The sequence below is a fragment of the Natator depressus genome, chromosome 6 (genome assembly GCF_965152275.1).
Source record: "Natator depressus isolate rNatDep1 chromosome 6, rNatDep2.hap1, whole genome shotgun sequence".
Classification (NCBI taxonomy): domain Eukaryota; kingdom Metazoa; phylum Chordata; order Testudines; family Cheloniidae; genus Natator; species Natator depressus.
In genome coordinates, this window is record NC_134239.1 from 14,442,631 (window position 1) to 14,466,713 (window position 24,083).

Below are 24,083 nucleotides of genomic sequence, written 5' to 3' on the forward strand. Positions count from 1 at the left end.
TGGTAGGAATATGGGGTGTTAAGGACAAATGTTGCAGAGGTGGCTTTTCTAAGAGATTGGATGATAGGAAGGTAGGGGGAAAGAAGGAGATGGTATCAGTGGGGTTGGAGGTAGATACTTCCCTGAACCATGGCTGCCGTAGCTTTGAAGGAAGTAAATTCCTCCCTGCTGGTTGTGGGAAGGCTTCAGCAAGGAGAGAGAGCTGTGAGAGTGAAGAGTACTAATGATATGAAAGAGAGAGAATTACATGCACCTTTGGAAAGAATGGGAGGATCAGGAATTAGACCACTGTTTAGAAGGCATCGCTACCGAGCATATCTGTGCATTCTAGACCTTCTGGTTTAGTAAACAGTGCATACTCCATCTCTCTTTTTTCTCAAGGCACTGACCTGTTTGACTTCGGGTCTGTTATAGCTGGCCTGCATACAAAACAGAGAATTGCAAACTTTCACTGGAACGAATTGGTTAAAGGCAGCTATTGAGCTATCCAAACTGAGGGAACCCATGACCAAGATCACATCCTACTGGAGAATCTAGTGTGATCAGAAACACTTCAATTTCTAGATGGGTGAGGTAGACTGCCTGCTATTTCTTTGAGACCACAAGTGTGCTAGGTTCCACGCAGATACAGACAGGCTCTGCCCCAAAGAGTTTAATCTGACTAACATGCAAGGAAGAAGTAGAAAAGGGAGAGAAGGTGCTGCTGGAGGTAAGGGAGTGAGTGACAAATGAGAATTTTTAGACATACATGAGTGGGAGTGGCTGGAGCAGCTAAGATTGCGATTAGCACCGCAAGGCACACACTGTCCACATCCTTCCAGGGGCTGGGGTCAGCCAGCTGGATTCAGAGTTGGAGGGGTATTTTAAATTATGTGGTCTGTGAGGATGCTTCAACCATGCATTTGTTAGACAGAGCTAGTCTATGAACTCTCCAGTTCATAGAATCATAGAAGATTAGGATTGGAAGAGACCTTGGGAGGTCATCTAGTCCAACCCCCTGCTCAAAGCAGGAACAACCCCAACTAAATCATCCCAGCCAGGGCTTTGTCAAGATGGGCCTTAAAAACCTCACCACCCCCCTTGGTAATCCATTCCAGTGCTTCACCACCCTCCTAGTGAAATAGTTTTTCCTAATATCCAAGCTAGACCTCCCCCACTGCAACTTGGGATCATCGCTTACTGTCTTACTCTGACAGGTTGGATCCATGCTGTGTATACTCCCACTGACACTTTGGTTTTCGGGGGCAATTTCCTGCACAGCTTCAACATCCCCATGCAGCTACGGATCTACAACATTGAAGACCGCACAAGGGTAAGGAACATAGGAGGGCCTGAAGGCGACCTCTGAATCAGAGACCCTCCCTCAGCACAAGGGAACAAATACAGGCTACCGAGCTTCCAAAAGGATCTGTCTCCAGCTTACTGTGTCTAAGAAAATGGGAAGACTGGCTGGTTTGGGGCTGGGGGAGGATGGGATATGGGGTATTAATTTCTAGGGCACTGGTTCTAATCCAGCTCCAGGTTGGGGAGAACCAGGGGGAGAAGGGAATTGGGTACAGTGAATCTGAGTGGGGCTCTCCAAGCCCTTCTTCATAGGAAAAGGAAGATTACTTGTCACTGGAGTCGCCCAAATGTGGTGCTTCTGCATTTTCATTTTCCTTCCTCTGCTGCTTTGGAGTCTTATGCTAAGTTTTGACCAGCAGAGAGGGTTATTGAGGCCAAAGGCCTCTTGTGACCTTGAGTGAGAGTGCTTGGATCTGCAGGCTGATGCATCCCCACCAGTTAACTGCTGTGAATTGAGTTCAGGACTTGCCAGGTGTAACACACAGCTGCTAACATGAAGCTGCAAAAGCACTACGCAGACTCTTATTGGCAATAGCCTTCCCTTCTCTTAAGCATCCTTCAGAACATGTAACTTACGTTAGATTTTAGCTTGAGGTCAAAGTGTGGTACTCGCAGCCAAGGTGTTGTGTAGCGTGCTTGTCTTGCTACTATCCCTGCAACAATGGGGGAGGGTTTGTTCGATGTTAAATGTAACACAGATCTGTGACCCTAAACAAGAATAAAATGTTAATGGCCTGGGAGTGAGGTATGCCTGCACTGCCTGTGGGCAGTTTCCTGCAGTGAGATAAAATGTCAGGATGCTGCAAGCACTCCCTGTATATGCTGTTCCATGTACCTTCAATTCCCAACCCTCACAAGAGGCTCACTCTGGGACTAAGATAGCTGTGCTTGGAGTGTTGTCACTGTGCTTTCCTTTTGAGTGTAGCTGATCTCTTCCCTTGGCTCTGTCTTGCCTCTTTCACCCCACGACAGGTCCCAAATAAGTTTCGCTACCCCTTCTACTATGAGATGTGTTGGTATGTGCTGGAACGCTATGTTTACTGCATCACCAGTCACTCCCACCTGACCAAGGACTTCCAGAAGGAATCACTCAGCATGGGTAAGAGTAACTGCTTGGCCCCCATCTCCTCCTTGTCATACTGAAGGAGTTTCTTCCAGTTCCCTCACTGCTAATACAGCAGGGCAGGGGGGCATTCAGGAGGTTCACTTCCTTAAATTTCACACTTCCTATCTTTCCTGTTAGTCGTGTTTAAGGGAATCCGCAGGGAGAGGGCAAACAGGATCAATGAGTCAAAAGCTGCAGTTTGTCCTGGAGCTTTTCTTTACCCCCATGAAGTGCTAGGCCAGCCATCTCTGCTCGAAAGGGCTGCAGATAATCTAGCCCAAGTTGTCCCCGTGTACGTGCCCAGTTAGTGACGTGCAGCTTCTAGTGAATGGGGAAGGGGCGATGCAGTCCCTGCTGCTATGTTCATGGGCCAGCTCCAGCTGATGATGGGGAAAATGTTTCCTGTGGCCTAGAACCTTGTGTGCTAGATTAAGTTGCTGTGTCTGTGGGTTTTTATATTGAGGGTTGTAGGGGCCTCTTGCAACATAGCAGGAGCAGGAATCCAATAAAGGGTGATGTATGAGACCTTGCTCTCAAAAGGAATCCGAAAATCATTTGCAGGATGCCCTCTCATCACACCTGTAGCATTTCCAGGGCTAGAACTTCTACCCAAAGGGCTCCAGCAAAGGCAAAGCCCTGTGACTCCTCTTTCCCCTGCAGATTTCAGAACATTTTCTTTAGTAGCTTAAGATGGTCAGTTCAGGGCAGCCTGCTGCTCTCAAACTCCTGTTCTTCTACAGTGTGGCTCCATATCCATTTGATCAGCTTCCCCCAGCAGTGGAGTGTGGTGAAATAATGAACAGAGGTGGTATTAAGGGGACAGCTATAGGAGCAGCAGCATCCACAGCCCTTCTCCTCTCAGCCTTGGTGGGGAGGGGTGGTTTACATTTGGCACTCATTGGAAATCAGGCTACTCTTCTGCCACTCCCGCACAGTGGTCACTCTAGATCAGCCCCACTGGTGTATCCATTCAGTGTCTTGCTCTGTCCAGCCGCTTGTTTTCCTGGCTTTACATGCCGTTCTCTCTGGTTGAGGGAGATGCCTTCCTGTCTCCTTCAGATGATTAGCCTGAAAACCCTCAATCTCCTGTAAGTGGTCCGCTTGGCAGGCCTGCTATTCTGCTCCTCTCATTCTCTCTCTAATCTTTCCCCTCACCCTTGTGGCAGATATGGAGTTGAGCTGCTTGGAGCCGGGGAACATGGATGAAGAGGACGATGCAGCAGGGAGGGACCCCAGGCGCCCAGTCACCAGACGATCAATTCTCACAAGCCCTGTAGCTAACGGTGCCAACCTAGACTATGATGATCTAAGCAGAGGCTGCAGGAGCCTGCCAGGCCTCAAGAGAACTCTGTCTATGGACTCCTCTGACTCCAGCCGGGGCTCCCACAATGGTCAGGCCTGGGATCCCCATGGCAGCAGTCCTTTCAAGTACAGGAAGGTGCATCTGACCCAGTTTGAACTGGAAGGTCTACGCTGCCTGGTGGACAAGCTGGAGTCGCTGCCTCTGCACAAGAAATGTGTCCCCACGGGCATAGAGGATGAGGACGCCCTCATTGCTGACGTTAAGGTATGTAGAAGCTGAGAACCTCTGCTCCACAGAGTCCCATATCCCTGCCTGCCATTGTCCGTATACAAAAGCAAGGAGTGCCAGGATGCTCCTGGCTTGCTGGGGGCAGTGCAAGAGAGGCTCAGGGAGGAGTTCCTCCTGCAGCTGATGAGCTTGTGCCTGAAACCATGAGGTCTGGCTATGTGATCTAAGCTGGCACATAGTTATCAATGGTTATAAAACTACATCTTCCATTACTGAGTCCACTCTGTCTTGGTGACTTTCTGGGAGAGGTGCCCCAAAAGTGTGCTATATCCCCCAAAGGCTCATTTAGTTCTAAATGTGCTACCTCTAACTTGGTGCCCCCCTTTTCCAATGGGGACTGATGGTTTTTACTCATATTTCAGAGATAAAATGCAGGTATTCAGTCTACCAAATGATGTTTAGAGGGGATCTGGGCCCAAAGGGGAAAACCGAACCCAACCTAATTTTGATTCCTTTAGGGGTGTAAAGATGCCAGTGTGACTATCTCTACCAAGGCAGTTTTTTCTGGTGCCGTCTTGGACACGAGTTCTGAAAATCATCTTAGGACCCATTTGGTTCATTTTCAGGTGACACTGCAAGATTGTTCATGGCACAATGTATTCTCCATACTAGCCTTAATCCTCCTTAGTGGTCATCAGAACAATCTCCTCCGTTCTTCATTGCCCATTACAGATGGACTTGGTTGTATTTTTGTTTGGTTGTTTGCCCAGGATATATGATCTCTTGCAGGTTTCGCTAGGTGGGTTATTATATGCATGTTTCTCCTTTTCACCCTGTATCCCACCATGCTTTGCAATAGGTAGGCCTATGAAGATGGTCACCATGAGCCAGGTCTCTAACCCTTGCATTACTGAAAGAAGAAGGGAATTCCAGCCCACCCTTTTCTGAAAATATCAGCTTTGAATCCTAAAACCGAGGTTAGAAGGCTGGGTTTCTGTCCCACCCTTCCTCATTGTCCACTCCTATGTTATGCTCTCTGTCCCTTCTGAAGCAGATAGAGACACAAACTTAGCCTTACCTCTCCACAGGTAGCACAGCCTTCTAGCCAAGCTTTGCCCATACTCCCACCATCAGCACAAGTATGATTCCCACCCATTCCTTCTGTACTAAATTTAGAAAAAACATGGTCCTTCCAGTTTGGGGAGGTGAGCCAAGGCTGTGGTTTATGGTAGTTAGCTAGTTGAGAGGTGTCTGCATAGAAGAGTGTACTGTTGGATGGTTTAACTTTATTTTGCTTTTGTGGCTTTGTCATTTATGTTGTCGCAACCTTAACCGATACACAGTATAGTGTTGTATGATATAAGAATTGTGAAAGCAGTGTGTCTGCACTCTTGACCTGAATAAGGGATTTGCTGCGTATCCTTACCATCTGAATATCAGGAGTGCTGCCTTTAGATCCTCTCGCAGATTGCACCAATTGATGTTGTATCTTGTGAATTACGTGGCATACCAGGCACATTCTAAATGTCAGTTAATGGACGCTCCAGAAGGAGTATAGGAACTTCTTGGCCAAGAAGTTCCAGGTTTTTAAATCCACAAAACAGCCTGGTCGATCATGCCTTGCAGATCAACAGAAAGGACTGCAGGTGAAAAGGAGTATCGACTGGCCAGAACATTCAATAGAACTCCTGAGCCAATTGTGAAGTTCCACAGAGATCCTACCTCTTGTGAAAGAACCTCTTTGAAGTGTGCATATAAACTCAAGCCATAATTTCAAGACTTTTTCTCCACAGCCATGAGGGTTAGAAACTTCTTCAAATGAAAGCTTTGATTCTGGAGCAACTACTTGTCATCAAAAATATTAATCAACAAACATCATGGAGGAAAAAACAGCTCGGATGAATATTGTTAAATCAAAATAACAAACTAATAAACTTTAAAGTCAGCTTTCCCTTAGATGCACTTAAAATCTACAAGGTAAATCATCTTTTAATCTTAAACGAGTAAATTTTTACCAAAAGCTTGAGACTTGGATAAAGTTAAAGGGACCATTTTTAACAAATTATAATTAAATCTCGATCAGTTTGGTAGAATCCTCAACATTAAATCTTCACTCTCAGATTATGTGCTGAGAACTTGGACGAGATACGCTCCATTCTTTATGGAAAACAAAGGGGTTTTACCTTATGTAGCAAAATTGAACAAAACCTTAACTTTGGAGCTGCTGTCGATGCCTCCATAATTCAATACATGGCATAAAGGATGAATGAGACTTGGATAACTGTGTTTAATTTGCAAATATTCCTGAATACCTTCCCATTTCTCTGGTACCAGTACTGTGAGTCTTACCTGTTCGCTATTGGTTGGTTCAGTAACTCCCATATTCAGCATGGTTTGTATTTCTTCCTGCAGAACTGCAGCCATCTTTTCAGAAATACAGTGATACTATTGCTGTATCTGAGTGGAGTCTCACAGTGGTGATATGTTGTTCTGACTGGTCTTTCTGCTAGTAGTGCTTAGTCTTCCCTTGCAGTTCTTTGTTCTGTGAGATGTGGCTCAAATGAGGTTCTTCCTGGTGTAACCCTAGCCTGTCTAGATCTTACATCTTCTCCATCCTCCACCCTTGTCTGGCTCATTGCTCTGCTCACAAAAAGTTAAGATCTATTCTCACCACACTTGGCATTTGTCTGGGATAGCTGCCTGATAACTTAACAGCCTTGCTTTCTTCAAACTTGCATATTGTTCTTCCCACCCTGCAAGTAACTTATTCTGTTGCAACTAGGGCCAGCCCACAACATTTTGGCACCTGAGGCGGGGAGCTCAAATGATGCCCCCATGTCCCCTCGCTTGGGCCAAAACTTTGAAAGGTCTCAATTCTGCCTTCTTCCTGTTCTACTCCTCTCATGGTACTGCTCTGCTACCTACCCCAATAAAGGAGAACTAACAACTTAAAATGCCTTGTTCAAAAATTTTAAGTAATGCTTACATTTGCTTTCAGGCGTTTGAAAGTTAACTTTTCTTGTCTGCATAGTAAAAACACTGGCATTTTTATCTGTTTGAATAATCAAAGTGGTGCTTTCCATGCCTTCTTGATTGTAAAGATTGAACTGCTTCCTGAAGGTCCATAGTCTGGGCCAGCTCATGCTCTACTGAGATCGTTGCAAGGCCGACCAGCCTCTCCTGTGTCATTGTGGAGCGTAGATGTGTTTTTATTAACTTCAGCTTGGAGAAGCTGTGTTCTCCACTGGCAGTTGTTACAGGAAGTGTTAGAAGTATGCGCAGAGCAACAAAAGCATTTGGAAAGAGAGTGATCATCTTATTTGTGCACATATATTTCAGAATATCCTTTGGAGTTGATCCTGCTGAAATGTATCTTGAAAGGGCTTTCAGTTCATCACCTAAATCACTCGCATTAATATCGCACATGTCATCATGTGTCAACACAGTCTCTAGTGCCCTGCATTGCTGGTGTAGGTCGTCTTCAGGTATAGTGAGGAGTTTTGAAATATCATACAACATCCCAAATATACTGCTGTGTTCCTTGAGCTACTTGAAATGTTCAACTGACTGTGTATTGCACAATCTAGCACCTGGTTAAAGAATTCAACTTTGAATTGTTGTTTGGGGTCTCTTATAGGATTATCCCATACCTCATAATCAAAATGTCGTCTTCATCGGTGACTCTTGTATTCTTGAATGGGTGGGAAAATAGCTTCAGTGTGAAGTTCCTCTGCCAACTTCTGTGCACTCTTCAGAATGTTTTGAAATCCCTCATCTGACCGGTAAGACTGTAGGTATGACTTTGCTTTGTCCAGTTCCATTGCTCCGGATATATCAAGGTCAACACCTTGGAGTCTCTTGCTTATGACATTTATTTCAAACAGTATGTCGTGCCACAACACTAAGCCACGCAGAAATTTGAAGTTATGTATGTTTCTGGTGATTCCATTTCCCTCTGCCACTGTTCTCCCACAAACAGTTCCTGTCATAGCATTAGCCTCCATAATGGCAACTATGGCGTCATCTATCTTCCCAATCTGGTGTTTGATGGGCTTTATCGCCTCCACTCGACTTTCCTGTTAGGGGCTTATTCCTTCACCCACTTACTTCCCTGGTCCTTCTCACATGAACAGAGAGCAACAATATCCGAAGTCCAAAGGTGCAAACAATTCGATGTTCTTTGGGGTGAACTTCCAGCAAGCATGATTCTAGTTTCCTTCCTTAGTGTCCACCTTCCTAGCTCTGACACCACAGAGCCTTACCTGTGTCCCTGTTCCCATTCTCCCCCTTAGCAAAACATGATTCCAATTTCCCCAACCCCATTCCCTGTTCCCATTTCCCCCCACACACACACACACACACTCTTCCTGATTGACTGCAGACTGTATAGTAAAACTTGAGTTCTGCTTAGCTCTACCTTAACCAATCATTTTAGTGAAATTTAACTAACCAATCCTAACATACTGTAACATGATTATTTAACCAATTATATCCCATCACCTTAATTAGTTTACACCCAGCAAAATTAATTATACAGCAGATAGAAACAATCACAGAACCAGACAGAGACCATGCAAATAAACAACAGCAAAGTGGGAACTATGACAAAACAATAAAGTGAGGATTTCATATCCCAGCTATTGATTAGTGAGTTCTTGTGAGACAGGATGCTATCAAACGAAGTTTCCTTTTACATTTTCTAGGCACTTCCCTTTCTCTGGAGTTGATAGATCAGATCACCTTTCTAATAGCTCCAGATCGCCTTATTTCAGTGTGACTAGTTGGGAATGTGACCGCTTGCTTCCCAGCTCATGGCTGCCTCTGCTGCTTAGCCAAAGGCCTTAGCCTAAGAACAGGGCCTCAGACTGTCACAGTGAGAAAAGGCCTTATACAGTCAGTGATTTTGATTCTTTTGTACCTCTATAACTAGCTAAGTGATAAGAATACACCTAAATTCTTAGAGTATAGGCCTTTACAGACAGGCCTGAATATCTATATCCTAACATTTCCCATCGTGTGGCACTCAGTGGTTTCAGTATCAGAGAGGATGTTCCCAGATGTTGCTTCAAAATTTGCCATTGATGAGTTGATGCAGAGGAAAATACATAGATGCTTTGAATTACATTTAAAAAATTCAGCAGCCTCAATAGAAGCCCAACTGACCACCAAGTTCAATGAATGAGAACTGCATGGGACAAAAAATGTGCAAGGATTTAACTCTCGGATCTGCGTCTGCACTCCTCTGTTCTTTCCTCTCATGTTGGCACCATTATCGTAGCCCTGACTTCTCATGTCAGCTATCGCAATTCCCGTATCTTCCAGCTTTTTAAGAAGCACATTTGTCATACCAGCTCCTGTAGTATCAATGTCTATAAATTCTAGAGAATGCTCTGACAGTCACCATTGCAGGGACATTTTCACTAGGTTCCGTTATAAAACGCACCATTAAAGTAATTTGTTCCGTATGGCTGATGTCAGGTATGCAGTCCAGAATAACAGTAATATTTTGCCAACTTCAGATCTGCCACAATCTTCTGTTTGATTTTTGTTGCCAGTAACTGTGTGGTCTCATTTTGAATTGTTTTTCCAAGGTAGTAGTGTGTGTACATTTCTTGGGTGGTGACTCTTCTTAGATGCTCCTGGAGTACAGCATCAAACTCAGCCATCAGCTCCACAATTTTAAGGAAGTCTCCATTGTTTGGCACATACAGGTGATCTGAAGTGCCATGCAGTGTTAGGTTTTTGATAGCAAGCATTCTCATAATGGCAATGAGCCTTTTCAGAGCATTTTGCCAGTAAAGAGACGCTGATGCAATCTTCTCTTGATGCTGATCATCTGTGGTGGCCTTTAACCTTAGTCTCATCTCAAGCTCTTTCCACCTATGGAATGCTCTCTAGTGATTTGCTGCCTTCTCATGGCATGCCAGATTTCTAGCCAGATTCTTCCAATCCTTTGTTCCTGCAGAACCCAATGTGGCTGGAACATTAGACTGGAAGAGTTTGCAACAATAACAGTATGCAGCATTCTGGGGTTTTGAGTACATAAGCCATGGCCCCTCCACTTTGTCACCATTGGGGATTTCACGCCAGTAATATGTTGGATGAAAACTTCTATTTTCATTGTCTTTGGGGAACATGAAGTTTTTCACTTGCTGTGGCCCATGCAGTACAAGGAAGTCCCTCAGGCTACTGCTCAAGTGGGTCCACGGTCCTGGATCATCTAGGCTTAAGGAGCTAAACTCAGCAGCAGCTGTTTCTTGCGCCTCCACCACACTCTTCTCTGATCTATGCTTTTCTTCAGGAATGTGCATGGTTACATCCATTTGAGATGGAGATATGGATGCTGCAGTAGCTGCCAGGTCACCTGCACTCTGACTAACTGGAAGATCAGGCATCTCCTCACCACTCACATCCTCACTGGGGCCGGAAGGCTCACCGTGAACATTTGTGTCTATGTATCTCAGGAGAGCTCCTTCCTGCTTAGATAGAAAAGCTTCCTTTGCTTTCTTTTCTTCTTTCACTCATAACTGCTGTTCTGTGCCAGCTATAGTGGCTCTCAACACTCAATTGAAGGGGACAAATAAAGCAGGCTGGTAGCAGGGTCTGAGTGAGGAAAGATATCAGTGTCTTAAGGGCCTAACTGGCTCCTACTACTTCAGTTGACTGCCTGTTCTCCTTAAGTGGGTTCAGGGAAGCAGCGTGAAACCGGAAGGTCCCTGAGAAGGTGGTGTTAATCAGTCCAGGCTCCTTGGGGTGCTAGAGAGGTATATAAGAGGCTCCTCCTCCCCTCTCTCTCTCTCTCCCTGCAGCTCCTGCTGCTTTCTGTTCCCTCTCACCTTTTCGCCTGCCTGCCTGTTATGTCTCTTGTGCCCTCCTTCCTCCAGCACAGCACTCCACCATCTCTGTGCATCTAGAGCAGAAAGAATACATATGCACCAGCAGACGACACAATTTTCTACGCTCTGGGTCCTAGTGGCGCCACCCCCTACCCCCGCCCAGTCTGGCACCTGAGGCAGCCACCAGAGTTCGCTTCATGGTAAGGCCAGCCCTGGTTGCAACACTAATAAATAAAACCTTTTTGTCCTGGTATTAGTAGGTTTTGCTTCCTCATTACGCTGGAAGTGGGGGCTTCCTTAAAATGTTCTTGTGCCAGCTTGCTCATTTGGAAGAGTCCGTCTCTCACCTGAAGGTCTTGACTTGCTTTACTTTCCAGGCTCAGCTACAGTTTCCAGGTTTCTTTAAGAATGTGTAGCAGTCCTCACATCTGTCAGACAGAATAGAACAAAGTAAAAGCTATAGATACCTGAGGTATTTGCACATGAGCAGTCACCTATCCCAAACTGCCCATGTAGCATTTACAGATTCCCACTGCATCTTTTAAACCTTTCTCTAGGGCTGTCAACCAATGAACGCATTTCATAGAATCATAGAATATCAGGGTTGGAAGGGACCTCAGGAGGTCATCTAGTCCAACCGCTGCTCAAAACAGGACCAGCACCAACTAAAATCATCCCAGCCAAGGCTTTGTCAAGCCGGGCCTTAAAAACCTCTAAGGATGGAGATTCCACCACCTCCCTAGGGAACCCATTCCAGTGCGTCACCACCCTCCTTGTGAAAGTTTTTTTCCTAATATCCAACCTAAACCTCCCCCACTGCAGCTTGAGACAATTACTCCTTGTTCTGTCATCTGGTACCACTGAGAACAGTCTAGATCATCCTCTTTGGAACCCCCTTTCAGGTTGTCAAGGTTCCTTCCCCACTCTGAACTCTAGGGTACAGATGTGGGGACCTGCATGAAAAACTCCCTAAGCTTATTTTTACCAGCTTAGGTTAAAACTTCCCCAAGGTACAAACTATTTTACCTCTTGCCCTTGGACTTTATTGCTGCCACCGCCTAGCATCTAACAAATATATAACAGGGAAAGAGCCCACTTGGAAACGTCTTTCCCCCCAAAATCCTCCCCAAACCCTACACCCCCTTTCCTGGGGAAGGCTTGATAAAAATCCTTACCAATTTGCATAGATGAACACAGACTCAAATCCTTGGATCTTAAGAACAATGAAAAAACAATCAGGTTCTTAAAAGAAGAATTTTAATTGAAGAAAAAGTAAAAGAATCACCTCTGTAAAATCAGGATGGTAAATACCTTACAGGGTAATCGGATTCAAAACACAGAGAAATGCCTCTATGCAAAACCTTAAGTTACAAAAAGACACACAAACAGGAATATATATTCCATTCAGCACAGCTTATCAGCCGTTTAAACAAAACCGAATCTAACGCATATCTAGCTAGATTACTTACTAAGTTCTAAGACTCCATTCCTGTTCTGTCCCTGGCAAAAACATCACACAGACAGAGAGAACCTTTGTTTCTCCCCCCCTCCAGCTTTGAAAGTACCTTGTGTCATCACTGGTCATTTTGGTCAGCTGCCAGTGAGGTTATCCTAGCTTCTTAACCTTTTACAGGTGAAAGGGTTTTTCCTCTGGCCAGGAGGGATTTTAAAGGTGTTTACCCTTCCCTTTATATTTATGACACAGGCAGTTGAAAGCAGCTATCAAATCCCCCCTCATTCTTCTCTTCCGCAGACTAAACAATCCCAGTTCCCTCAGCCTCTCCTCATAAGTCATGTGTTCCAGTCCCCTAATAATTTTTGTTGCCCTCTGCTGGACTCTCCAATTTTTCCCACATCCCTTCTGTAGTGGGGGGACCAAAACTGGACACACTACTCCAGGTGTGGCCTCACCAATGCCAAATAGAGGGGAATAATCACTTCCCTCAATCTGTTGGCAATGCTCCTACTTATACAGGCCAATATGCCGTATGGCTTCTTGACAACAAGGGCACACTGCTGACTCATATCCAGATTCTAGTCCACTGTAATCCCCAGGTCCTTTTCTGAAGAACTGCTGCTTAGCCAATCAGTCATCACCCTTGTTGCTCAAACTTCTAAACTTTAATCCAGAGACTCTCAGGTTTTTCTGCAGTTTCATACCGGAGCTCTGAGCAGTCATACTGCACTCTTACATACAGTGCAACTCCCCCACCTTTTCTGCCCTGCCTGTCCTTCCTGAACAATTTATATCCATCCATGACAGTACTCCAATCATGTGAGTTATCCCACCAAGTCTCTGTTATTCCAACCACATCATAATTCTTTGACTGTGCCAGGACTTCCAGTTCTCCCTGCTTGTTTCCCAGGCTTCTTGCATTTGTGTATAGGCACTTAAGATAACTTGCTGATCATCTTGCTTTCTCAGTTTGAGGTAGGAGCGCTCTCCTCTTGCGCTCTCGTGCTTCCTCCCTGTATCCTACTTCCCCACTTACCTCAGGGCTTTGGTCTCCTTCCCCCAGTGAACCTAGTTTAAAGCCCTCCTCACTAGGTTAGCCAGCCTGCTTGCAAAGATGCTCTTCCTTTTCTTCGTTAGGTGGAGCCCGTCTCTGCCTAGCACTCCTCCTCCTTGGAACATCATCCCATGGTCAAAGAATCCAAAGCCTTCTCTCCGACACCACCTGCGTAGCCATTTGTTGACTTCCACAATTCGACGGTCTCTACCCAGGCCTTTTCCTTCCACGGGGAGGATGGACGAGAACACCACTTGTGCTGCAAACTCCTTTATCCTTCTTCCCAGGGCCACGTGGTCTGCAGTGATCCGCTCAAGGTCATTCTTGGCAGTATCATTGGTGTCCACGTGGAGAAGCAGGAAGGGGTAGCGATGCGAGGGCTTGATGAGTTTCAGCAGTCTCTCCTTCACATCGTGAATCCTAGCTCCTGGCAAGCAGCAGACTTCTTGGTTTTCCCAGTCAGGGCGGCAGATAGATGATTCAATCCCCCCGAGGAGGGAGTCCCCGACTACCACCACCCGCCGCCGCCTCTTGGGAGCGGCAGTCGTGGAACCTCCATCCCTAGGACAGTGCATCTCATGCCTTCCGATCGGCGGAGTCTCCTTCTGATCCCTTCCCTCAGAGGTATCATCTAGTCCACTCTCCGCATTAGTACCTGTGGAGAGAACATGAAAACGGTTGTTTACCTGTATCTGTGTTGCTGGTATATGGACGCTCCCCTTTCTTCTTCTGGAGGTCACATGCTGCCAAATTTCTTCACCGTCCTTCTGTCCCTGCTGCGCAGCCTGCTCTGAATCTTCAGAATGTTGTGCCCATAGAAGCATATCCTGACATCTGTACAGGAAATCTTCAGTTTCCCTTGTGCAACGCAGGGTTGATACTTGTTTCTCCAGACCTTGAACCTTCTCTTCCAATATGGAGACCAGCTTGTACTTTATACAGACAGTCGCTTCTGTCCTGTGGAAGAAAGACAAACATGGCACATCCTGTGCAGATAACAGCTGAATGCTCACCATCCATATTACCTTCCTTCTAAGAGCTTCCTCAGGTGCTGTAGTAACTACTCAGAGAAGCCTGCAAGATGAAAGCCTCAGTGGGCTCTCCCCAGGCAAACTCCCACTGTTAGCCGCTCCGCTGGTTCGCGACTGACTGGCTTTTTATAACAGTCAGGCCCACTCAGGGCTCACCTGGAACAAAGCACTCCCAATTCACACTTTTAACATTTGAATTCTTTTTATTTCCAATTGTCTGTACAGTGGCCGCATAACCCTGGACATGACATTTCTGGTGTTTGCGGTGTGTCCTGGATAACAATTGAACGAATGCACTCACCACCTGCCGGCTTTTTAATATCTTCTTTGGGAAAGGCTTCTGGGTACGTAGTCATTAACAGCCACTAGATACTGGTTATCCAAATAATTGCATTCTAGGGGTCTTGCAGCATCCATCATTTTGTGAGAAAGTGGCACCTCCTACAAGTGGAAATGTCACAACATGTGTAATCACCTTTTTTTTCTTAGTGAAGGCAACTTTCTGGAATTTCAGGCCAGGTTTGAATCCATTCCTCTACTTCTTGATACAAATCAGGCCAATAAAATCTCAGTGCTATCCTGTCCTAGGTTTCTTTTTGTTGATGCAGGGGGTCCTGCCTATGGAATTATGTGTCAAACCATTAGGACCGTTCCTCTACAAGCTATAGGGATTACTGGCTTCTTCCTTTTATGGGCCACTCTGATACATACTTATCTGTGGTCCCATACTGGGACATAGTTTATACCTTCACTGGTATACCCCTGACTTCTACACCACTTGGGAGTATAGAGGCTGAAGAATGAGATCTGACTGTAGAACATCAATACTGAGAGGGTTGTACCACATCCAGCTTTATCTTTCTCTTAATCTCGCCTTATCGTGCCCTACCCTTTTCTCCAAGGCTTTGTTTTTTAGCTTTTCCTGGCTCCTCAGCAAACCTCTTGGTGTGATTCCAGGTCTTTCCTTTCTTGTCCTGTGATTGAATCACTACGCAAGCTGTAATGGTTTCACTAAGAAGGCCTGTGAGAACTGGAAAACCTTGTCCTCATACCCTATTGGAAGGGAGTGTTCCTACTTTAACTTGCATCATAAAACAGTGATGTGTGCTTCAGGAGCTACATAGATCCCTCAGTCCTCATACATACCTGAGCATGGTAGCTTGGTCCAGATCTCTTGCAAAGAACAAACTTCTCAGAACTCCCTTTATCCAGCAGCACTCTTACCTCCTGACCATCATGCAAAGCCTTGGGCATCTTACTGGTGCATAGCTAATATCTGGTTCCTCTTGAGGTACATAACCTAAGCTGGCAATTGAGAGATTTTAACAGGGCAGCCATTAGTTTATGCCTCATCTGGTCTCAATAATAAATGAGGTTCCTTCCCCTCCCTCCACCTGCTTTATGATCTTAAAACCTACTTCACACACATCCATTTTTTCCAATCACCCTTGTCCCTCAAAGTCTTAGTGGGGACCTGGTTTCTTAGTAGCGTAGCTTTTCAGTGGGCCATCAGAGAAATTGTTATATCTACTACCTGCTCATTGGACTTAGATGGTTCATAAGCCCAAGTCTGGACCTCTTAGTAATTGCAGTAGTAAATGTTTGTATTTTGGTAGTGCCCGGAGGCCCAACTGGGATTGGGACCCCATTAAGCTCGGTGCAGTACAAACACAGAGAGACTCCCTACCCTGAAGGGTGAACAATCTGAAGTTCCCATATCCAGGATCTCCTCTCTGGTCTGGCTGCCGCTAGTGTGTAGCTGAGCTAATCGTTCATTGCAGAGTCTGACTGCTGCCCAGAACTGCTCTGTCTCTTCACCAATCTATTTTCTGTTACCTCTGCAGTCACTAATTAAATCCTCCTTCGTTGCATGATGGGCTGCTACTGCCTCCCCTTGTCTGCGGGGCCTGTAATCCACTCCATCTGTCAGCCATCTGTCAGCCATGCAAGGGTGGTCACCATTCATTCAAAGCAGGATAGTTCTCCTGTACCCCAGTCTTCTCCCCCCTGCAATAAAACAAGATCATTTAGGTTCCTGCTTCACTATTCTCCCTCTAGGTTCTGAGTGTCTAGAGCTGCTCTCTCCTGTCTCTGTTCAAGAAGTGGCGAGGACTTCAGTTGCTGAAGCCCACATCTTTCAAAATTGCTAAACTAGACTTCTGGTCATCACATCCTCCCTTTTTCATACTGGAGCAAGGATAGCCATGGTTGGAGAAAAATTTAGGACATAGAGGATCCATGGCTGGAGGGAGCTGGCCGTTGCTCAGTCCTGGAGACTGCCCAGAAGCATAAAATAGGCACCCTCTGCAGCAGAGGGGAGGTCACTGGCTACATGGAAAGTTGTTCCCATGCGACAGAGCAGAGTGAAACCTACAATGAAATCTGCAAAGGGTGTAGCTTGAAAGAGGTGTTTGGTCTGAAAAAGCAGCCACTCCTCATCTCTCCTGCTGTGAAAGGGAGGGATAAACCTTCCCTATTCACCTGTAAAGTGCAGTAGACAACCACCCAAACTCTCAACCTTGATATATCAGGGTGTGATGAGAGGCAGTAGCTTCCTACAGCACAAGATGAGTAAGAAGGCATATGTATTGAATATGTCAGAATCATTACCTAATGAGACTGTATGAAGAAACCTTTCCCATTGAGGGACAGGAATGCAGGGCATGTTTCACAGGAGGTGCATGTGATTGGTTGGTGAAACATCCAATGTACTCCATGATTTGCAGCCTTCTGGAGAACTGTGATCTAGCATCTCAGCTTTTTATTATACGAAGCTTCTAACCTTTATCGGTGCAGAGATGTCTTCCTGAGTCTGTGGACAGCCTGCAACAGTAGACCTGAGAGGGTCAGTTCACCATGGTGTTAATGCTGATGCCCCATATGGATGGCAGTTCAAACCACAGCCTTGTTAGCTACTGGATTATTTTAGCAGAAACATCCAGCTAATCTGTGCATCCCTGCCACATCCTTCTCAAATTGCTCCTCATGCCCCTTGGGTGCAAAAAAAATCCAACTGTCCCCTGCTCACCTGCCAGACTTTAAGCTTTCCCTGCTAGCTTCTACAAGAGTGAAGGTTCTGTGGTATGTAATATATTAAACTGGGGGCAGCATAACACAATTTAATAGACGTTAATTAGTACCATTTTCCTTGTATATTTCATACTTTAATAACATCCTCCATTTTTAACTGAAGCTGTCCCACAATGTATTATGTTGAGATTCACCAGTGATGGGAACGGGATGGGTGCACTGGGATATCTTGGGCATGGCTACACTGGAAACTTTGAAGCGCTGTCGCGGGAGTGCTCCCACGGCAGCACTTCGAAGTGCGAGTGTGGTCGCACACGAGTGCTGGGAGAGAGCTCTCCTAGCGCTCCTGGTAATCCACCTCCAGGAGGGGATGAGCTCAGAGCCTGTCTACACTTGCGCTTTAAAACACTCAGACTTGCTGCGCTCGGGGTGGGGAGGGGGGGATTTTTCACACCCCTGAGCCAGCAATTTAGAGCGCTATAAAATGTATGTGTAGCCAAGCCCCTTGTGTAACTCAGGTAAACCCGGTATGGCTTTTTGAGGTAGCCACTAGAGGGGGACGTATAAATTGGTTCGAGGCTGCAACTGCCTCTAAAAGTTAGCAGATGAGGTCTCTTAGCTGAAGTAGTGGAGGTTCATGGTTTTAGATCCCCAGATTCAATGCCTGCAGACTCAGTTTGTGTTCAGTAGTCTGCAATGGACTCTGACCACCTCCTTTCTCATAGGAATATAATCATGCCCCTCAATGAGATGCTGTGTAAGGGCCTGGGTGTCCGTTCAGAGGAAGCCCGTAAACAGCCTGATTAAGAAAATGGGAAGGTGGCTAGCCAGGGCGTGTAAGACAAGGACAAATGCAGGCCAGCCGCAGCGCACACAAGGGGTTAACGCTTTTCTGTTGCTCTCTAAAGTCAGCCACACTGCCGAAGCCCTCGGGGGTCTGGCCCTGGGTTCTCCGATTGCAGTGGTGAGGGGAGGGGACAGGGGAGGGGGGCTCTTCGGGCAGCCCTGTCTGCCAATCAGCGAGCCGCCAGCCGCTTGTCCCAGCCTCCTCTGACTCTGCAGCAGAACGGAGCTGTCCTCTGCGCGCTGTCTCGCTCGCTGGCTCTTTCTCTTCTGCCATCTTCCGCTGCAAAGCATTGCTGGGAGCCGCATGTGGGTGACGCAGCAGCATTGTCTGCGGCCACAGGAAGCTGCGGACGGGGTCTGGAAAGGAGCGAGCTTCTGCTGGGGCGGCTGCCTGGGTTGGGGGGGCGGCTCTTGGGAACATGTCTCCCGAAGAGCGGGGGCTTTGCTGATTTACACACTGTAAATCGGAAGGAGTGGAGCCAGGGAGAGCCCCGCAGCTCGCAGTGCACGGAACGGAACAAAGGGGCTCGGAAACTTCATTCCGCACAGCCTCGGCAGCTCCAGAGGGACGTGGCACGCAAGGTCAGGCAGCGAGGAGAGCTTCCTTGGGGGCATTGGATGGGAACCTCCCGGGGGGGGGCACTTAGTTGCCATCCACGTTTCCGCAGAACAATGCTATTGGCGTCCTTCTATGAGATCTGCCTTCTCGAAACAGCTCCCTGCTGGGGCTCGGGCTTTCCCCTCTTCTCTGACTGGGGTTGGCTTGTTTACGTGGGGTCCCTGCACCTTTTTGGGGGGAGGGCGTTCTGGGGTGGAAATCCCGTCGCCCGTTCCCTCTCTGGGAGTATTTTCCGCTTGTGCTAGCGATCCTCGAGGCGGGGTGTTTCAAGGCTAGAAGTTGGCGTTCTCCCTCCTGAGATGAGCACAGAGGAGACACACATTTAGGGTTCCCTGCCCCATACTGCCTTGTTTGGTTAGATGTTGGATCACGGTGTGCCCCCTCCCACTCAGAGCAGGGTGTTCGTGCCTGAACAGCCAGCCAGCCCACCCCCTGGAGTACCTGGGGCAGGGGGAGTGTGCATTTCCCCCTCCCTGCTCTGATAGACACGCACACCTCAATGCCTAAGTGCCCCTAGACCCTGACCTTTCCTTTCAGTGTGTGCTCATGTGAAGGCTGGCTGAGGGAGGAAAGTCTGGTTGTGGACAGCACGCTATGCTGCTCTGGGAGTGGAGGCAGCCACTTCCGCCCGCGCCCGCAGCCTTCTTAGAAGGGCGGGGAGTAACTGGAAAGCAGCCTTCCCCAGCAGAGGTTCCCTTTGGGGGACGTGCATCCCCTGGGGTGGATGTGAGCCCAGCCCATGCCCTGTTTCGTCCTGGCAGCAGGAAGCACTGCACTTGCCTGACACATGGGAGTGCCAGCAGGAGGCTCCTGAAAACGTAGCCATAGCAACAGCCAAGTAAATAAAGCACATCTGCAACGGCAATCTGGGTGGGTGGGGTAGAGAGCAGAGGCCAGGCTTGGCACTGGTAGCCCAAGAGCCTTCCAAGGGATGCAGGTGCTTGTCGCTAACACCTGGCTGTAGGATGTCCTTGAGTTAAAGGCAGGAGGGCCAGCCCTGGAAACGTTCCCAGAAGCCTCGAAGCCCTGCCGCCTTTTCGAACTGTTCATTACTGTGAAATCCAAACTGGAAGGCAGAATGGGAAGACGCTTCTAGCTACCTGGCACCCAGCACAGGGCTGTGTGGTTTCCTTGTGAGAATGACTGCCTCCTACACCAGAGCAGGGGCTGGCTGTCCTGCACTCTGTCTGCTGCTTAGAGCGTTCAAATTACAGGGAAGCATCATGCCCCAACTCGGCTCCTCTGGAAAAGGGGCTGGGCTTCTGCTCCTCTACAAAAGAACTAGTCCCCACACAAGTGCACACTCCTCTCAGCATGGTCTGCCAGGGACTGCTGGGCTGAAACGGCTAGATAACTATCACTTGTGTAGCTCAGCTCAGCTCTGCTAATGATGAACAGGTGTCTCTGCTGGGGGTGGAGTGGAGGACATCTCTTCCCCAGCCCCTGCAGCAGTATGTGAAAGGAATGCTCTCTCCCTGGCATCTGGACAGATCCAGGCTGGCAGCAGTTTCTTGTTCCCTTGCTTATGTATCTGTGCTGCTGTTTGTCTCCTTCCTTTTCTGTTCCTGACTCTCCAATAGCTGCTGCTGGAAGAGCACGCGAACAGCGACCCAAAACTGGCACTTACAGGAGTCCCTATCATCCAGTGGCCCAAGAGAGACAAGGTAAGAGACGGGGCTGTACCATGGCCCAGCCAACTGCTGGCGGTTTTGGTTTCATCTGGCTTTTCACCTCCCTATTGCTTCTTCTGAGGGGAGATTCCAGTGGTGGAAGTGGAGAGCAGAGCCCTGGAACCTAACTGCCTAGTGACCCTCCATAGGGGAGGGGAGTCATGTTCCCAGCAGCCCCTCCCAGAGCTGCTTAAATGCAGGAATGTGGATGGGAGAAGGCAGCGAGATGCAGGATTCAAGAAAGTGGTGCTGTTACATTCCTCACTTCAGGTGAAATGCAAAGTGCAGAAGTGAAAGATAAACACAAGCCCAAGTGCGCTTCTGTGCACAAGAGTTGGCACCCACCAACAAGCAGCTCTAAGCCAGTGAACTTTTCATAAGTGGCTGTCTTGGAGCAGAGTGTGGTCCTCCCACAGATACGGCCTTTATCTAATGTCTGCTCTTAACAAGCCCACAGCAGGGCGAAGCAGGCAGCTTCCCCACTCTCATGGGGATCAGTCCCTGCTATGCTCCTGCCTTCCTGCAAAGGAATGCTTCCCAGAGGTGGCAACTGGCTAGCGATCGAGTGACTGCCTCAGACTCTGCCCTCACATCCTATCCATGAATCTAAGTGTGTTGGTCTGAATACCAGTCATTCACATGCAAACGGGAGTCACCACTCTCCAATCCGTAGTTTGCCATCCAGTCGTGGAGCCGAAGTGATGCCATGTGATTTATTTGTCCAATCACTTGCCACTAGTGGTGAATAGTCACAGGAAAAACTTAGTGAAAGGTCCCATAGGCTGAAATGTTTGCCTAACCTATTCGGCGAATATATAGGAATAAGCAGTAAGGCCTAGATTTTAAAAGGTACAGGGGAGTTAGGTACCTAAATACTTTAAAAAAAAAAAAAAAAAAAAATTTAAAAAAAAAATTGCCTGTACATCCATAAGTCAGAATTTGTTCCCCAAAAGGGAGTGAGCGTGCTGGATAATGGGCTCCCTCTAACAGAAATTACTGTGTTGGCAGTTGGCCAAGTAGTTTTTCTGCCTTCCTACCTCTTGACTTGGAGAAAGGGAGATACAATAAGCCCCCCACCGAGGCCCTTTGGCCAGGTGGGTCTGCAGCTTACCCCAAAACTGAGGATTAGTTTATGCCCCATAGCTCTATGAGGGTTGATAGTCTGTCCCTTTTGTTCTGGCTGCTCTCGCCATGGGTGTTGCTCTTAGAAATGTCAGAATACGATGTCTCTTGGAGGAGAATTTGGGAATTGTACTGCTCCAAGAGGCAGCGTGTCAGTATTTAGGCATGGACCAAAAAGTCTTGCTAAATCAAAAGACTGCTGACTAGCCCTAACAGGCTAAGCTTGGATCCCAGCTTCCCAGTGGTATAAAGCCCTGGCAGTTGGAGAATTTTCTGCAATTGTGTGAGAAGACTGTTGCGAAGGTGCTTAGCAGCTGGACTGGTTATAAACAGTTTCAGATTTGGTATACTTTCCCAGCCACTGGCCCTGGGTCAGAGGAAACAAGTCTCACCAGGGGAAGGCTGAAAGGGAGCGAGCCACTGTCTAAGGTCATAGTGAGATGTAGGGGCCCATTTGCAGCTCTTACTCGACTGGAAGAAGAGATTGGGGCATGGGTTGGGAAAGAAGATAAGCGCTGCAAACAGTCATTTCCCTTCCTTGGCACATGGTATGCACCCGACTCTGGGGTGTAGCATCTAGTGGCTAGGGATCTAATCCTGCCTTCCCTTGGATACGTTCGTTCTCAGCTCTGTAAAATGGGGAAAATGCTGACTGGGCTGAGTCTATGCAGTCCTTTGAGATCCAAATGAAAGGTGCGAGACACAGGCTTGCTGAGGTGCTCCTGCTGCTTGAACATGACAGAAAGCTGTGAGCCATGAACCTCCCAATCTTTGACCTCTCCTTTGTGCGTCTATTGCCAGCTAAAGCTCCAGGCCCGGCCGAAGGTGCGCCTGCCCACCATCCCCATCACCAAGCCTCACACCATGAAGCCAGCCCCACGCCCGGCACCTGTAAGGCCCACAGTGTCTCCGATAGTGTCAGGAGCACGACGGAGGCGGGTGCGGTGCCGTAAATGTAAGGCCTGCATGCAGGGCGAGTGCGGCATGTGCCACTACTGCAGGGACATGAAGAAGTTTGGGGGGCCTGGTCGCATGAAGCAGTCCTGCGTCCTCCGGCAATGCTTAGCGGTGAGTTCTGTGGCAAGTTACATTGGGGGGGAGCCGTGGCTGGCCACTTGGGGGCAAGGATGGCAGGGAATTTTGCTTGAGCCTTCCACTCCAAATCTGAATTTGACAGAGCAGAATTTGGGTCAACACAAGGGAGCTCCTGGAACTAGCCATCCCCCAAGCTTGAGGGCACTTCCTTTGGTGTGTCTGTCTCCCTGGTTTCACTCTTGGCTTCCTTTGTAGCCCAGGCTGCCTCACTCGGTTACGTGCGCGCTTTGCGGGGAGGTGGATCAGAATGAGGATTCGCAGGACTTTGAGAAAAAGCTCATGGAATGCTGCATCTGCAACGAGATAGTTCACCCTGGCTGCCTGCAGGTGAGGTGGGCTCAGGGACATGGGTTCTGGGTCCACACTCGTGTGTGGGGAGGGAGGGGAGTGGCTGAAGGGTGGTGCTTAACCACTTGATATCTCCCACCTACAGATGGATGGGGAAGGGCTGCTGAATGATGAATTGCCCAATTGCTGGGAGTGTCCAAAGTGCTACCAGGGTGATGAGTTGGAGAAGGGCCAGGTAAGAGGAGAGCCACTCGCCTGGACAGCACCAGTGTGGGGAGAATGGGAGCACTTGGATTGCTCTCTAAACGTACACCTCACTCGGTTCTTCTCAGGTGGGGAGGTATGTGGGGAAAGGGGGAGCCCAGCTGGTTGTGGGATGCTACTCACTCTGGACACTGAGTTGCAGGGAGAATTGAGGAGGCTCTGTTGAGGTCGTCATGCCATGGAGCCAGGCATGTGTGCACGTATATGCATGGCCACATTGGGTCAACAGGAACTGATGCTCTTGAGGGCAGTGAATGCCACATCAGGCAGGTGGGCACTGGTGGAGCTGTGGCACCTTGGTGGGGCCAGGTGGCTTGTGGGCACTGGTGAAGCTGCACGTTGCTAACTTCCAGTGGAGCTGGTTCATAGCTCTTCCATGTCCACCCCCCACAACGTTCACAGAGAGCCTGTCAACAAGCAAACTCCAGCATCCTGCAGAAGAAACGACTCCTCAAAGGGCACTGGCACCCAGACCCTGCCACCAAGCAGCGAGCAGACTATGTGCGGCGCCGGCTGGCCAAGTGGAGGCTGGCAGCGCTGCCTAGGCAGCAGAACTACGGTTACCAGCTCATACGTAGAACTGTGCCTGTTGCCCCAGAGAGCAGTGTCCCAGCAGAGGCAAGCAAGGTGGGGGACCCTCCTGCAGGGAGTAGGCCTGCAACTCGGGAGGAGATGAATGTGGCCAGCCTGGGTGCAGGGCTCAGCAGTGGGAAGGGCGCAGTTTCCCATTGGCCTCAAGAACATAGCAAAGCCTTGTGGCTTCATCCTTTCCACCACCACTCCCTTAGGAGA

The 24,083-nt window shown here is 48.1% G+C and overlaps 1 protein-coding gene across 6 annotated transcripts in view; it reads left to right on the forward strand.

The window, feature by feature from the left end:
- Positions 1-24,083, forward strand: part of KDM2A (lysine demethylase 2A) — a 79,862-nt gene that overhangs the window by 48,898 nt on the left and 6,881 nt on the right. For 5 of the 6 annotated variants that reach the window (XM_074954548.1, XM_074954553.1, XM_074954549.1 and 2 more), the window contains 7 exons: positions 1,197-1,312; positions 2,317-2,443; positions 3,616-4,016; positions 20,433-20,516; positions 22,446-22,712; positions 22,935-23,066; positions 23,173-23,262. In XM_074954548.1, the coding sequence (XP_074810649.1) occupies positions 1,197-1,312; positions 2,317-2,443; positions 3,616-4,016; positions 20,433-20,516; positions 22,446-22,712; positions 22,935-23,066; positions 23,173-23,262 (1,217 nt within the window). Of the gene's footprint in view, positions 1-1,196; positions 1,313-2,316; positions 2,444-3,615; positions 4,017-18,474; positions 18,816-20,432; positions 20,517-22,445; positions 22,713-22,934; positions 23,067-23,172; positions 23,263-24,083 lie in introns of those variants that run through there. The other variant, XM_074954555.1, reaches the window with a different exon arrangement.